Here is a 14,774-nt window from a genome sequence, read left to right on the forward strand (position 1 = left end):
GATCCTTGAATGATGTTCACTCTTCTCCTTTGACATCCTGCGATATACATCTTATGTTAGATGATAAGAAGATAAGTCCTTGAGCAACTCAATTAACCTCTCTGAGATCATCTGTAAAAGGGGTTTATAATACTTATGCACGGTTATTTGCTCGTTCATTCAGCAATCATTGGTACTAATCAATATAAACTACATCGTATACAGTATTGAACTAGACTAAATCTTTGCCCTTGACTAGCAGACAAGGCAATGAGATGAGGTCTATCAAGAGTTTGGTTACAGGACCTGGAACAGAGTGATGCTTGAGAAACCTCAATTGACTTCCCCTTCTTCTTGGAATGGGGAAGGCATAGCTCTCAGAATAACCACAGGCCATAGCCTGTGTCTTTTCACTCTACCCAAAGGGATCATTCATCCTACAGTAGAAACAGCCCCAGGAAACTTCTTCCAGATCCAAAGAAACCACCATGCCAGGGAATTTGGAGAAGCTAAGAGAATTTCTACATTTCTGCAGATGGGTGCAGTGTTTTATCTTTAAGGACAATACAGTGAGATGACTCAATGGCTCCTCTTAAGCCCCAGTATCCATGGCAACCAGACATTCCACAGGCTTTGATCAAAACAGAATCATCAACTCAAGTATGAGGAGACATTTAGTAAGCTAAAATCTAGTTTTGTAATATTTACAACCATTAACATTATCCAGAGAACTTAGTCTTAAGAAAAGATAAAACATTCAACAGCTTCACATGTTATATCATATTGACTTATAATAGAGGTCATTGAAGAATCACAAAATATGTTTTTCTAGCAATGGTAACTGCTTAATCGTTGCATTCCCAGAAGGTAATGTACCCATAGTCTTTTGGAAAATTGATTTTCCCTCTCTCTAGCATTTCATTTATAGGCACAAGGGCATAAAGAGTCAAATATTTGTCACCTTAAAACGATTTACTTCCCACTGCTTTCTTTCTATAAACCACAAAACACATATGGACCTTCTAACCCTTCTATGCATTTTCTCAGACATTTGTAATGTGAGACAAAGACATAAAGATTAAAACAATCTAGAAAGATGTATATTTTCTTTAATCTATGAAATATAAGCTGATCCAGTTCCATTCTTTACACATGAAATTGTGTACTAAGAGAGACTGTGCCTAAGAGAAAAACAATTTGCCAAGCCACATGGTTAATAGAGCTGCAGGGAGTCAAAAGATGAGTAAGATGACACCTCCTAGCACAAGTTATCTAGTCAGAAGTGAGAGGTGAATGAGGGTGGAAAAACAACTTTTTTTTAAAGGGTGAAAATCCACAAGCCTGCACATCACATACACGTAACACTTAATAACTGTGACCATCGCAAAAACACTGAGGTTTCCCAGAATTTTTCCTGGTATGCTTCTTTGTAAAAATGAATCATATGAGAGAAGCTTTCTTACCAAAGAAAATCACTTGTTCATTTTACAAATACCTACTGAGTGTCTACTGTGTACCAGGCACTGCAGTTACAGCTGTGAAACTGCAGTTACAGCAACAGTCTCTACTGGCTCAGGGGCTTTAGTCTAACTGGAAACACAGAAGCCAGCAGGCAATTCCACCAGAGTGTGGCATCCTGATAGAGGTGACCCAAGGGCTGTGAGAGCACCAGGAAGGACACCTAATCCAGACATGGGCCTCCCTGAATGTGGACCTCTCTAAATTGAGACCTAAAAAAAGAAGGCATCAGCTAAGGGAAGGTATTAAGAGTGTGGAGGATGAGGGGGAGGTCCTAGCTGAAAGGGGAAAGCATGTGTGCAGGCCTGGAGCCAGAGTGATCACAGAATGTTGAAAGTATTAAAGCTAGTTCCCTTTAGCTGGAGTTTGGGACCCTGTCTCTTTCTCTCACCAGGGAGGCTAGGATTATGGGTACAATTCAAAGGCTGATACCAGCATCAGCTCACATCCTGTAGATGGTGGGATGGGGGAGATGCAGGGGGGATGCAGTGATGCTAAGAGTCATGCTCTAAGCAGCCATGTCTGGACAGGCATGGACCATATGTATTATAACACACTGAACCATGTGTATTATAACCATGCAAAATTGTCCCAGTCTCAGAGAAACATATGCAGGTGTGTTTCAATCCTCTGAGAGGAGCTACTGAGAGGTTTGTGCCTGTTCAAACATACTTTCAATTTTAAACATACTAGGCTGGCAGGATGAGACATTCCAAGGATGGGTGTTGAAAAGCAAACTACGAGGAAAGCACTGTCCATGGGCTCAGAAGAACTGGATGCTACGGACAGGTTCAGGCCCCTGTGGGCTATCAGGCCAGAGCTCTCACTCATTAACTCAGAGGCTCTCCTGTGCACCATAAACTGTGCTAGGGGCTAGTGACAGAAGGACAAGGTAAAGTCCTCACCCTCAGGGAAGTCAGAACAAAATGGGGAGGCAAGCAAATCTGCAGAAATATATACTCCCTTGTAATAAATGCAATACCAAAAATAAGTTCAGAAAGCCATGGTGTCTACACCAGGGAGGGGCAAAGGCAGGCTTTCTAGAGATGATAACGCCTGAGTGAAGCCCTAAAGGCTAAGAAGCTGAGTGAAGAAGCAGGGACAGGTCGCTCCTGGCAGACGGGGCTGCAGGTGCAAAGGTCCAGAGCAGTGGCACGTTCGGAGAGCAGCAAGTCATCCAGCATGGTGAGCCTGCAGGGTGAGGGGAGGGGAGAGGGGTCAGTAGTAACCACTGGCCAGACCATGAAGGGCCTTGCAAGTGTTTGCATGAGGTGTGGTAGAGAAAGAGGAGTCCAGGACAACTCCTGGCCTATGGCCTGGGTGACTAAGGGTATAGGGTCTCATCAACCAGCTTGGAAAAGCAGATTGAATGGGGGGATAAGAACAGGTGGGTCATACTGAATGTAAAGTACCTGTGGAAAATCCAAGTAAAATACTACTGGATTTTAACTATTATAACTATTGGGGGTGGAGGGGGTAAAAGGGGAGAGGGAGAGAGAAAAAGAGATCATGTGTACACATAAGTATACACACACATTCACACACACACACACACACACACACACAGGTCAGGACTGAAGAGAGAGATTTAGGAGCTACCCGCATATAGGTGATCATGGAAGCCATGCCGGGGATGAAGTTGCAGAGAGAGCATACGTACAGTGAGAAGAAAAGAGGCCCAAGGACAGAGCTCAAGAAAACACTCAAACACACATGGAGGAAATGGAGGTCACCGAGGAGACCGAGAAGGAACACGCTGAGATGTAGGAGGAAAAGCAGGACAGGGTAGAGCCCTGGGAATCAATAAAAAGGTGAGTTTCAAGAAGGCAAGAGGGATGCCCTTGGTCAAAGGCAGCTGAGAGGTCAAGTGGGCTATGGACTGACCCTTCCCATTGGATAGAACAGTTTGAAGGCTGCTGGTGAATTTGGCGAGAGTGGATTCCATGGGGTGGTGAGTAGAAGCTGAATGGCAGTGGTTGATGAATGTGAGGTGACACAGAGGAGCCACAGGGAACATGCACAGGTGTTATAGGAAACATGTCTGGGAAGAGAAAGAGACAAGAGACAAGTTGGTGGCTTCACCCTTGGTCAAGGGACAGTTGGAAGGAGGGATGCTGGGAGGATTGAAAGAGAAAATGATGGAGTTCAGTTGCACATGGTACAACTGCATGTAAACCTTAGTTACTTGGTAGTAACCCTGTCTGGTGAGCCCAGCAGCAGCCTGGGTTGAATGTAACAACGGGACATTGGCACCAGGGAGACTTCACACTGAAGAGAGAAGGAGCTAGCAATCCAAGTAGAAAAATAAGCAGGCAAATAAAGGTACTTGTTCTATGCGATCTTTCTCCCATCTCTGATTTTCAGCTAATCTCTTCCCCATAGGATTTTGATGTTATCTATCTGTCTCCTCTTACCTGGACTCTCTTCAACACCTGATAGCTTTCACACTCATTTCCTTTGCTGTGATTAGACCTAAAAAGGGGGCCTTCTTCAAGTGGCGATGAAAGGGTCGAGCAGTAACACTCTGAAATCTCACAGAAATCATCAGAAACTGAAGATGGTCCAATCTGAAAGTCTGAGGGTGAGGGAGAAAAATCAGAAGGGAGAGGGAAGGCAGATGGGAGTCAGAGTGAGGGAGGAGATGGGTAAGGAGAGGGGGAGGCAAGAGAAAATGGAGAGGTTACTTTAAACTAGAGGGGAGAAGGGTAGGTAAGGATAGAATGAAGGAATGGGAAGGGAGAGAGTGAAGGAAAGAGAGGAGGGAAGGGCAGGGGAGAGATGGGGGCCAAGGAGGGAGAGATGGATGGAGAGAGGAAGGAAAGAAGAGAGAAGTCACTTCAAACCAGAGATGAGAAAGACAGGTAAGGTGAGGATAAAGGAGAGTGACGAAGAGAGGAGGGCAGGAAGAGGGCGGGGCAAGGAGAAGAGCTAGGTCAGGTTAAACCAGGGAAGTGTCTGAATTGAAAGTGTTTTTAAGAAATGCAGGGCTTCCCTGGTGGCGCAGTGGTTGAGCATCTGCCTGCCAATGCAGGGGACACGGGTTCGAGCCCTGGTCTGGGAAGATCCCACATGCCGCGGAGCAGCTAAGCCCGTGCGCCACAACTACTGAGCCTGAGGGTCTGGAGCCTGTGCTCCGCAAGAAGAGAGGCCGCGATAGTGAGAGGCCCGCGCACCACGATGAAGAGTGGCCCCTGCTTGCCGCAACTAGAGAAAGCCCTCGCACAGAAACGAAGACCCAACACAGCCAAAAATAAATTAATTAATTAATTAATTAAAAAAAAAAAGTCACCCCATTTGATGATGACACTGTGTGATAGTTAATTTTATGTGTCAACTCAGATGGGCCACAGGCTGCCCAGATTAAATGTTAATTCTGGGTGTGTCTGCAGTGTGTTTCTGGATGAGATTAGCATTTGAATTGGTGGACTCAGTAAAATAGATTGCCCTCCCCAATGGGAGTGGGCATCATCAGTCTACTGAGGGCCTAAATAGAACAAAAAGTGGAGGAAGAAGGAATGTGCTCCTTTTTTCTGCCTTACTGATTGAGCTGGGACATCTCTTCCTGACCTCAGACTGAGATGTACTCCATTGATTCCTCTGCTTTTCAGGCGTTCAAACTTAGGCTAAATTATACCACCTGCTTTCCTGGGTCTGCAGCTTGTAGATAGCAGATCATGGGACTTCTTGGCCTCAGTAACTGCACAAGGCAATTCCTCAAAATCTCTCTCTCTCTCTCTCTCTCTATATATGTAATATATACATATACACACACATATACATTCTATTGATTCTGTTTTCTGGAGAACCCTAATACACACTGATATTAAAAATTCATTAAAAAAAAAAAGAAAGAAAATAGAGTAAAATGGTAATGGCAAAATCTAAGTGGTGGCTATATGGGGGTTCGTTGAAAAATTCTCTCAACTTTCTTTATGTTTAAAATTTTTTATAATAAAATCCTCGGATATTAGATCATTCTGGCTGCTGCTTGGATAAAGCTTCAGAAAGGGGCAAAGGAGTCCGTTAGGGGGTTGTTGGCAGTAATGGAGGCAAGAGATGGTCAAGGACCAGATCGGAGGGAGAGAAACTGGGATTAAAGGATTGGAATTCAAGAGGTGTTTAGAAAGTTAAATCAATCGCTCTGGTAATGGGATGATGGATCTAGAGGGAAGGAAGAGGTTGAGATAAACAGCAGCCCCGTTTTACCTACCTTAGCTACAGACCAATTACAAGTTGAGACAAGGATGGTTTTGGGGTCTTTGGGGTGAGAGGAAGGAGTCATAAGATCCACTAAGAACTCCAATTACCAATGTCCCCTCCGCTGGCCTCTGACCTCAGGTTCAGGAAATTCCTGGCACTAGCTCTTTGCTTTCTGAGTCTGTTCTGGAAGTCTGTGGGCTTCAGCACCATGGGCGACCTGGTGTGTAGGGAGCAGAGCATTACCGCTGCCTGCCTTGTGCCGTGGTCCCAAACCAGAGCCTGGGCTGCTCCTTCGCAGCTCTGCCCTCCCCCTTCCCTCAGAACCCTCCAGACGCCACTCTAGCTCTGCTGTTGGCAATGTAACTGTCCTGTTTTGTTTAAGAACAAAATTGCTTGTGACCAGCAGTTTCAAACGGCTTCATCCGCGGCCAGCTTTGGTTTATCAGCCATCTGTCAGAAAGCAGATCTCTCTGGAAGACTCGATCACAATAAGGCAAAATTGAGTTTTCCTCAAGGGCCGCAAACTGCCTTTCTGGGAGCACAGGTGTCAGCCTGTTCTGAGAAGCAGCTCTGCAATCCCTCCCGCCCTCCCTCCCCTGGCACCTGCGCTGGCTGTCATTTCAGCTCATTTCCTACAGCCTTGTCCCAGCAACCGCCGGCACATTCCCCCTCGTCCTCCATCCCTCTGTGTGAAGGACATTTAACAGAGGACCTGTTTTTCCATTTCAGTAATTAGGGCTGCACTTCATTGCTGGATTCCTGTCCCTGCCACGTCCACAGCCATCTGACGATTAATGTTAAACCCAAACTCTCTTACCTCGTCAAGCCTTAGGGCCTCCTGCATATTTGTGATGCCTTGAACAAGACACGCACACCTGCTCTTCCCCTGGATGCCGCGGGGAGAGACCCGGGTTGCTTGGTACCAGACCCTAAAAAAGGAGACTCCTGACTCTGTTTAAGGCAGGAATGTGGGAGACTGGGCGGTAATCATTTCTGTTCTCAGATAAAGCCCACACGTGTCTCCCAACATACAATCTGATTATGGAATTTGACTTTTTTTGTGTGTGTTTTAAACAGACTTGACTTGAGACTCAGACAGCATCTACCCTTTCAGTCCTGGAGGTCTTCCCCTCACCCAGTCCTCATGCACCAGGTATGGAGTCATGGCTACCTGAGTTCAGATCCTAGCTCTGTCACTCCCCAGCTGAGCCTCAGTTTCCCCACAAGTAAAATGAGGGAGGGCGTTCACTCGGGGGGGTCATTGTGAGGAGTAAGCCAGACCATATACTGAAGGCTCCAGCCCAGTGCCTGGGTCCTTCATGGCACTCAGAACTCAGTGGCTGGGATGACCCAGGTGTGGCGAATGTAATTTTCCAGCATGATGATTAATTCATGTCTGCACATCACCTATGTAGCTGAACAGCGTGCTTTCTTCAATTACAAAATGCTTTTATTGTGCTTCAATTTCCTGTGTATCAAGAAAATGCCAGTGACTTTGGCTACTTCTCTTTGGAGAGGGAAATTGTTACAAGAAACAAGCAAAAAAAAAAAAAAAAAGGGCTCCTTTTCCATCATTTTCATCATCTTTGAGACTCTCTTAAGTGTCCTGGCCAAGTTTCCAGCCTCTCCTTAGCTGAGGAAGGCGTTCCTGTGAAGTTCATCACTGCTGAGGACACTTGCAGAATCTCTCACGGGACAGCGGTCTCTGCATGCTAACGGAGGCCATTTCCTGGGTTTGGAGGGACTTTTTTGGTTTTGTTTGCTTTGGCTTGGGACATACATTTAAATCCTTGGGTCCCTGAGGCCCCATTTCATCTCTGCATCACTGGGCTGCCCAGTCTCCACTCCAGCAGGAAGCCTAGCTCCTGTGGGCTGAGAGAAGATATCGCTACCATTACAACCCAGGTGGTCCATGGCAGGTAACTGAGCTGATGAAGGGGCAGGTAGAGCTTTGGAATAGGGCTGAGAGAGAAAGGCTTGGTAGGATAAAAGGATAAGAATAAAAACCATTTAGATTTACCTTTGCCAGGCTTGATGCCAAGTCCTTTTCAGGAACTTTCTCTTTCATTTCTTTTCCCCAACAGTCCCATCATAACAGCCCTTTCTACAGGTAGAGAAACTGACAGAGAGTTTCAGGCATCTTCTCAAGGTCGGCCAGGTCGTAAGCAGCAGAGCTGAGAGCAGAACTCAGTAGCTGACTAAGGAGCACAGGATCTTACCCTCTATGGGGTCTGTTTCTCTGGGAAAGTGAAACCCTCCTGACTCTGCCCACAGAAGGTCCCAACACGTGGGTAAGACGGATGCTGTTAACGGGAGCCACCTGGAGCTCTGCTCCTGCACCTGGACCCAACAGGAACCGGAGGGGTAATAAATAGGCAGGATCACAGACGTCTCCTCAGCCTCACAATCTCTGGAGGCGGGAGAGCGCCGCTCCTGCTTTGAAAGTGAGTATGAAGAAAACGCTAGAAGAGGCGGCATTTTCCTCTATTCACCTGACACACCCGATTCCTTGAAATACTCCGTGGCCGCGGCCGTGCTGGAAACTGGAGCTGCAGAGAGAGAGCAGCTTTAGATTTAGGCTCAAAGATGGGCTCAGAAGGCGGAACTAGCGTCTCCCCCTCCGATGTTTGAGGCTCTCAACTTGAGCTGAGCCACAGGTTTTCAGGTTCATCGTGATGGGTCCACAGCCGGTTCCTGAGAGGCGTCGGGCCTGGGCTCCTGGGTGGGTGAAGGCCGTGGGCATCATTGGGTGCTTGGGGCAGGACGTGCTTCTGCCCTTTTTGTTTGCTTCTCTTTCTACTCTCTCCCTTTATGAGAACTACCCAGGGCAGAGCGGGAAACAGTGCACAACAAACATCAAGGGAAAAGCCAGCCTCCTCATTCCAGTAACGGGGACCAGCTTTGGATGTGGAAGACTCAAGGTGGCTCACACCTGGTCACGCTCCCTGGCTCTGAGATGCCAGCAAGGCCACTGGGCGCCTGGCTGCCTCAGCCTTGTGCTTAGGCTGGGTTTGAGATGGGTTGAGGCTGGTGGAGGTGGACCACTGCTCTAGGGGAAGGGACTCTGGCCAGAGGGAACTGGGGAGGAGGCCAGATGCTTGAGGAGATGTGGGCCTTGTGTGGACCTTTCAGAGGGGCCGGAGTTAGCGTTAGGGTTGGCACTCTATGGAGTAAGGATTGCATTTTTCACACTACCCAGTCCCACTGCGCCTTTGGCCCCATGTAGAATCTGGTTACTGAGCCTTTGTTCAGTTACTCAAGATCAAAGCTCTGAATTCCCAGCCCATATGTCACTGAGTTAGAAAGGCTGCCTCTGAGTGGAGAAGGGCCAGGGAAAGTTCCCCCAGGGAAAGCTGGAACCGTTCTACCCGTGACCCTCCTTCACCTTGGGGCTGCTCTCTTCCCCTCCCTGGCCTCAGTTTCTGCATCTGTAGGTTGTTAAGGGTGAGTGTCAGACCTCACTGGATATTTTATGATGCTGCCTCAGATAAAGGTTCTAGAAGCAGCCAGAGTATCATGGTCGCTTGAGGGAGGCTTGAAGCCCATGCCTGCTCCCAGGGATGACGGAGGGCGTGGACTGAGGTGTCCTCTCCATCACAGGCGGAGCTCCTCTCTGCAGCAGGCCATGGGGTGTTGGTGGCAGCTCCTGCTGGGGCTGTGGGCAGTCCCACCCATGTGGGCTGGGCGTGAGCTGCTCAACATCTGCATGAACGCCAAGCCCCACAAGCCAGAGCCCAGCCCGGAGGCCAAGCTCTATGAGGAGGTACGGAAGCCAGAACTGGCATGGGGTGCAGGGTGGGTGGAGGCTTCTTAGATCGGGGAAGGGACACAAAGGCCAAGATGGCTTCTGAACCCCTATCCATATTGACTCATTTGGTTCCCTAGGTTGGGTTTCGGCAAAGGCCACTGGAGGGGGGTGCTAATTGCCAAATGATTTACAGTTTTCATCCCTGAGCTGCACGGCCACTCGGAGCAGGGGCAGATGATGATCCCGGAGACTCATAGATATTCAGCCTAGATTCCAACAAGCAAAGCCCCCCTCTTCTGCCCTCCCACCAGCAGGCCCTGGAAAAAAATAAGACTTAAGGGACCCCTCCCCAGGTCCCTAAAGGCAATTGACAGGGAGGAGGGAGGACGAGCAGGGCTGGCATGTACCTATGAGCCCTTCTCAGCTGCACGTGCCCTGCCCCAGTGCAACCCCACATTCCCCTGGGTCTTGGGGACAACCCTGCTACCGCCCCCCCAGGATCTGAGACCTTGAAAGCCCCGTTCCTAGGGGACTCACAGTCTGTTGCGGGGAGGCCAGTGTGCAGGTGCCCTCTGGGTGTGAATATTGACAATTTATCGGCATTCCTTCTATCCAGGGGTCGCTGGCCTAAAGGCATCCCACTTGCTGGGTCCTCTTCTAGGGGACATTTTTACCTTTCTGGCCCAGACACTCATCAACCCTCTGCCCCTCCTCCCCACGCCTTTTGCTTCTTCATCCACCTTCAGTGCATCCCCTGGAAGGACAGTGCCTGCTGCACGGCCAACACGAGCTGGGAAGCCCACCTGGATGTGTCCCTGCTCTACAACTTCAGCTTGGTTCACTGCGGATTGATGATGCCAGACTGTCAGAAGCACTTCCTCCAGGCCATCTGCTTCTACGAGTGCTCTCCCAACCTGGGGCCTTGGATCCAGCGGGTGGGAAGAAGTGGGCTGGGGTGGGTGGGCAGGAGACACGTCCATCAACGCCCTGTTCATAAGAGCCTGAGCTCCAGGCTGCTAGCGGGAACAGGAGATGCTGTCCCCCTATGGACAAGAGCAGAGTCAGAGGCCGCTGTGGGGGACAAAGATGGAGAGGAGGTCACCTCTGGCCCTAGAGAACGGCATGCATGGAGAGTGGTCACAGGAGAACAGCGGGATGGAGGGACTGTTTGAGTCACATCTTCTGTTTGTAGGAACAGAGCTGTGTACAAACTATTTAACTCAGCCTCAGTATTCTCATTTGTAAAATAATATTTAGTGACTTCGTAAGAGAATATGATCTGATGGTACCTGACCCAAGTTCCATTGTAGCTATTGATAGTCCTCATGTTGGTGCTATTATAATTCTTGCCTCTTGCTATGCCCGCACCCAGCTGGACCCGAGTGGGCGAGCGGAGCGGATTCTGGACGCGCCCCTCTGCCGGGAAGACTGCGAGCAGTGGTGGGCCGACTGCCACACATCCTACACCTGCAAATCCAACTGGCACGGCGGCTGGACCTGGAGTCGGGGTGAGTGATGCTAAGCAGGGCCCGGGAGGCCCCCCACCCGAGGGCAGGTGCAAGCCCTCCGCTCCCCCGGGGGCAAATGATGGGGATGTGAGGACAGGAGCGGGTAAGTTGTCCGTGCCTGGATCTCCCCTCAGGGAAGCCCCGCTGCCCTGCCAGAGCCCTCTGTCACCCTTTCCTGCATTACTTCCCCACCCCGGCTGACCTATGTGAGAAGATCTGGAGCAACTCCTTCAAGGCAAGCCCGGAGCATAGGACCAGCGGGCGGTGTCTGCAGAAGTGGTTCAAGCCTGCCGGGGGCAACCCCAATGTGGCCGTGGCCCGCCTCTTTGCCAGCCCTGCCCCGTCCTGGGAGCTCTCTGACATGCTCCTGGCTTTCTCTCTATTCCTGCTACTCCTTTCCTGAGAGTCCCTCCTCCTTCCACACACGCCTGCGTTCCCCCAGCTGTGGGCCAGGCCCGGCCGTGGCAGCCTCCTTCCTTAGCACCTTCCTGAAATGAGCAGCACAGGCTGGGGGCTGGTGCCTGAGCCTCCGACGTTTGGTTCTGCTCTGCTCCACCTTCCTGGCCTGGAAGGCAGCTGGGGGCTGGGAAGCCACAGGTGACCATCCCCTCCTGTCTTAAGGATGGGGGACTCTGAGGTGGAACTCCAGGCCCTTCTCATCCAGTGCACGCCCACCCCCTACCCAGTAGAGCTGAGGGTGTGTGCCCTGGCCTCCCCTCCCACGATGGTGTCTCCAACAAAACAGCAGTCGACCTTTCCTTCTGCCTGACCCACTCGGTCCTAGCTCTATAGTCAGGGATCGGACTGCAAGAAGCAGGAGCCGGTTTGCCCTCTGCACTGAAATCTCCTAGTTGGTTGTTACTTTCCTAATGATGATAAACTTCTTAACACATGCCAGGCCCTCTCGTTACATCCTCACAACAGCTCTCTGGTGGGAGTGCTTTCAACACTCCCTTTTCTTCAATAAGCAACACACCATAAAAAAGACCCAAAGCCGGGACAACCGTGGTGCCACCCAGACCATCGGCTTTGTTTTGGGTACCAAGATTGAAGCAGCTGTCTCAAGTGCTTTCGGCTTTCCCTCTTCTTTTTAACTCCGGAATCGCAACATGCTGGTCTGAAATGTTGAAAACTTAAGTTCTAATGTCTTTACCACTTTCTGTATGACTTTTGGCAAGTCCTTTGACCTTCATTTAAGACTGTCGTGGTTTCCCTCTGCTGGAGGAATGAGAAAGTTGGACCAGATGATTTTAACTTACGAAAAGAAAAGGGAAAAGGCAGTGCCATTGTGTTTTGGGATACAGACTGTGCTTCTCGGGCAGTGCCATGTCCTAAAGACTGAGGGAGAAGAGTCAGAACTGAACCCGAGAAGGGACATCAAGACAGCCTTCACATCCCATCTGTAAGTGGACCTACGTCCGACGCACCCACTCAGAACCTTCTGGAGCCTGAAACTCAGCAGCTTCCCAGCATAGATGGCGCCTTCCCACAACCTTTTCTTTGTCAAAGAGAGGCTTCTGATATGTCTGCAGTTGAGTTAGAAAAGCCAACCAATGCCACCCACGTCCCTCCCACACTTACCTTGAACATGCTCGTTCACTGAGTAAAGCCCAAGCCTGTTACAGGCAGGACACTTGAGGTCTAAAACTCATGAAGAGAGCCCTGCAATTGAGGTGCTCAGAGTCTGGAGAAGGAAGCAGACAGCAGCAGTGGTGACAAAGCACTTCAGTCTGCAGGAACGCCTGGGCCTGGGTGGGGTCCTAGGAAGGCCTCACAAAAAAGGTGAGGCTTGAGCCTGGGTGAAGAAGGGTCACTTCACTGAGAACAGGGAGGAAATTGTGAGATAAAACCCAGCCGGGTCCCCAAGGCATGAACTGTGGGAAGCAGTACCTTTCATTTTTCTTCAATCAGTCAATCAATCGTGGCTTCAAAAATATGTATAGGTAACATCTCTTGAGAGTTGAGGACTGAATGAAGTGTCTGAGAGTGTGTCTTTGGTAATAAAGCTGAGAGTTTAATGAGGTTTGGTTTTTGTTTTTTGTTTTTTAGTGTTTTTAGGTATAAATATAAAAATTAGTCAAAGTAGGGTTAAAGTTGAGACGCACAAAGGAAGACTAGTTCTGGGAGCTCTAATAACTGTTATTATTTATTGATTACTCTGTGCCCGGGGCTCTGCTAAGCTACTCACATGCATTAGTTCATTTGATCCTCACAAAAGCCTTGAGAGGTACTCTTGCACCCCCATTTTTCAAATTAGGACAGAAGCATGTGGGTTTGAAACCAGGTAAGTGTGACCCCAGAGTCCCAGCTCGTAAGGCTTACCCTGAACATCCTGGCAGGTCGTTGAGTGGGGCTGGGGAGGACGTGGGGAATGGAGGGAGGGAGGCTGGTTCCTGACAGGTCGTGGTCAGGAAGGAGACTGATCTCTCTCCCCATATGTGGTTGTGAGGAGTGTTGGGTTTCAAGCAGTGGAGTGGAACCGTCAGATTTGCAGCTAGATTGTTTGTTTTAATCAGAGTATCCATGCACTTGGTTAAAACACATAGGTCAAATGATCTCTAGCACACACTGAGCCACAGAGCCGCGGCCGGCCCCTAGGCCCCAGGGCCCCTGCCCAGAGGCGCCCACGTCTAGCCACTGCTGGATCTAGCTATGAGAAAGTTACAAAAGGTGTCTTATCTTTCTGCCACATGTTCAGACTATTTTTTTGCTCTCTGTTCTGTTAGTTTTTCAACTTAATCTTCCAATCTTTTTAATTTTGGAAATCCATTTTTAATTTCCAGGAAACTTTTTTTTTTTTTAACTCCCTTGTTCTTCACAGCCTGCTGTTTTCTGGTTTTATGGCCGTAATATCTTCTCATATCTCACTGAAGGTCTAGTTAGAATTTTTTTTTATAAATTTATTTTATTTATTTATTTTTGGCTGTGTTGGGTCTTTGTTGCTGCACGCAGGCTTTAGGGGCAGGGGTTTCAGTAGTTGTGGCATGCAGGCTCAGTAGTTGTGGCTCATGGGCTCTAGAGTGCAGGCTCAGTAGTTGTGGTGCATGGGCTTAGTTGCTCCGCGGCACGTGGGATCTTCCCGGACCAGGGCTCGAACCCGTGTCCCCTGCATTGGCAGGTGGATTCTTAACCACTGTGTCGCCAGGGAAGCCCTAATTAGAATTTTTTTAAAGCTTGTTTCTAGTCTCTGAATGACCTGTTTTCTCCAAGGTCAATCTGTTTATCTTGATCTCCTATGTGCTGCTGGTTTTCTCTGTGTTTGGTGACCTTGGCTGTGTGTCCATACTTAAGAATGAGGCACTGGGTTGATTTTTCTATGCAAGCGGTATAGGTGTCGTCCATGGTTGTATATGTGGGTCTCCTTTCCCCTGACTAACAAAGCTGATGGGGAGTTCTGGGTACATGGGGAGGGTTTGTTGACTGGAGGACTTTGCTTCAGAGTGTGGAAATAATGAAAACCCACCAAGTGAGAACGAGCAAAGCCTCTTTATTCAGAGCTTGCTATAGCGAAGGAGTCAGCCACCATTACTTGCATTTTGGCAGAGACTCAAAGGAGAAAGTTTTAGAGTGGAAAAGAGAGAAGGTTTCAGGTGTGCCCTGATTAGAGGCTGTTGGCATGGGGAAGCTGGAGGTAGGCTAACAAAGCAGGTCCTCTGGTGATTGGTTAGAAGTGCATATTTGGCTTTCTCTGATTGGTCCTCAGTTGAAAGGAGAGAGAAAAATCAAAGAAGCTGTTAGCTATTAATCAAGTCCTGGCTATGTGGAGCTTTGATTGTTAGAGGGATTATTGTTTGGCTTCCTGGGCTGTTTGTAAAGATAGT

General features: G+C 49.0%; 1 protein-coding gene across 1 annotated transcript; it reads left to right on the forward strand.

The window, feature by feature from the left end:
* Positions 1-6,230: 6,230 nt before the first annotated feature.
* On the forward strand, positions 6,231-13,904 carry IZUMO1R (IZUMO1 receptor, JUNO). Its single transcript, XM_082340069.1, has 4 exons — positions 6,231-9,460; positions 10,192-10,380; positions 10,818-10,953; positions 11,088-13,904. Exons 1-4 carry the CDS (start codon positions 9,170-9,172, stop codon positions 11,354-11,356), a joined length of 885 nt encoding a protein of 294 aa, XP_082196195.1. The 5' UTR covers positions 6,231-9,169; the 3' UTR covers positions 11,357-13,904.
* The last annotated feature ends 870 nt before the right edge of the window (positions 13,905-14,774 follow it).

The sequence above is a fragment of the Balaenoptera borealis genome, assembly GCF_965194805.1.
Source record: "Balaenoptera borealis genome assembly, chromosome: 11".
Lineage (NCBI taxonomy): Eukaryota > Metazoa > Chordata > Mammalia > Artiodactyla > Balaenopteridae > Balaenoptera > Balaenoptera borealis.

What these genes read in the sequence shown, in the direction of transcription:
- IZUMO1R (XM_082340069.1), top strand. Translation starts at nt 9,170, where the DNA reads ATGATGCTGCCTCAGATAAAGGTTCTAGAAGCAGCCAGAGTATCATGG. An exon ending in TGGGGCCTTGGATCCAGCGG is followed by an intron (nt 10,381 to 10,817) that starts GTGGGAAGAAGT and finishes GCCCGCACCCAG; the next exon opens with CTGGACCCGAGTGGGCGAGC. An exon ending in CGGCTGGACCTGGAGTCGGG is followed by an intron (nt 10,954 to 11,087) that starts GTGAGTGATGCT and finishes ATCTCCCCTCAG; the next exon opens with GGAAGCCCCGCTGCCCTGCC.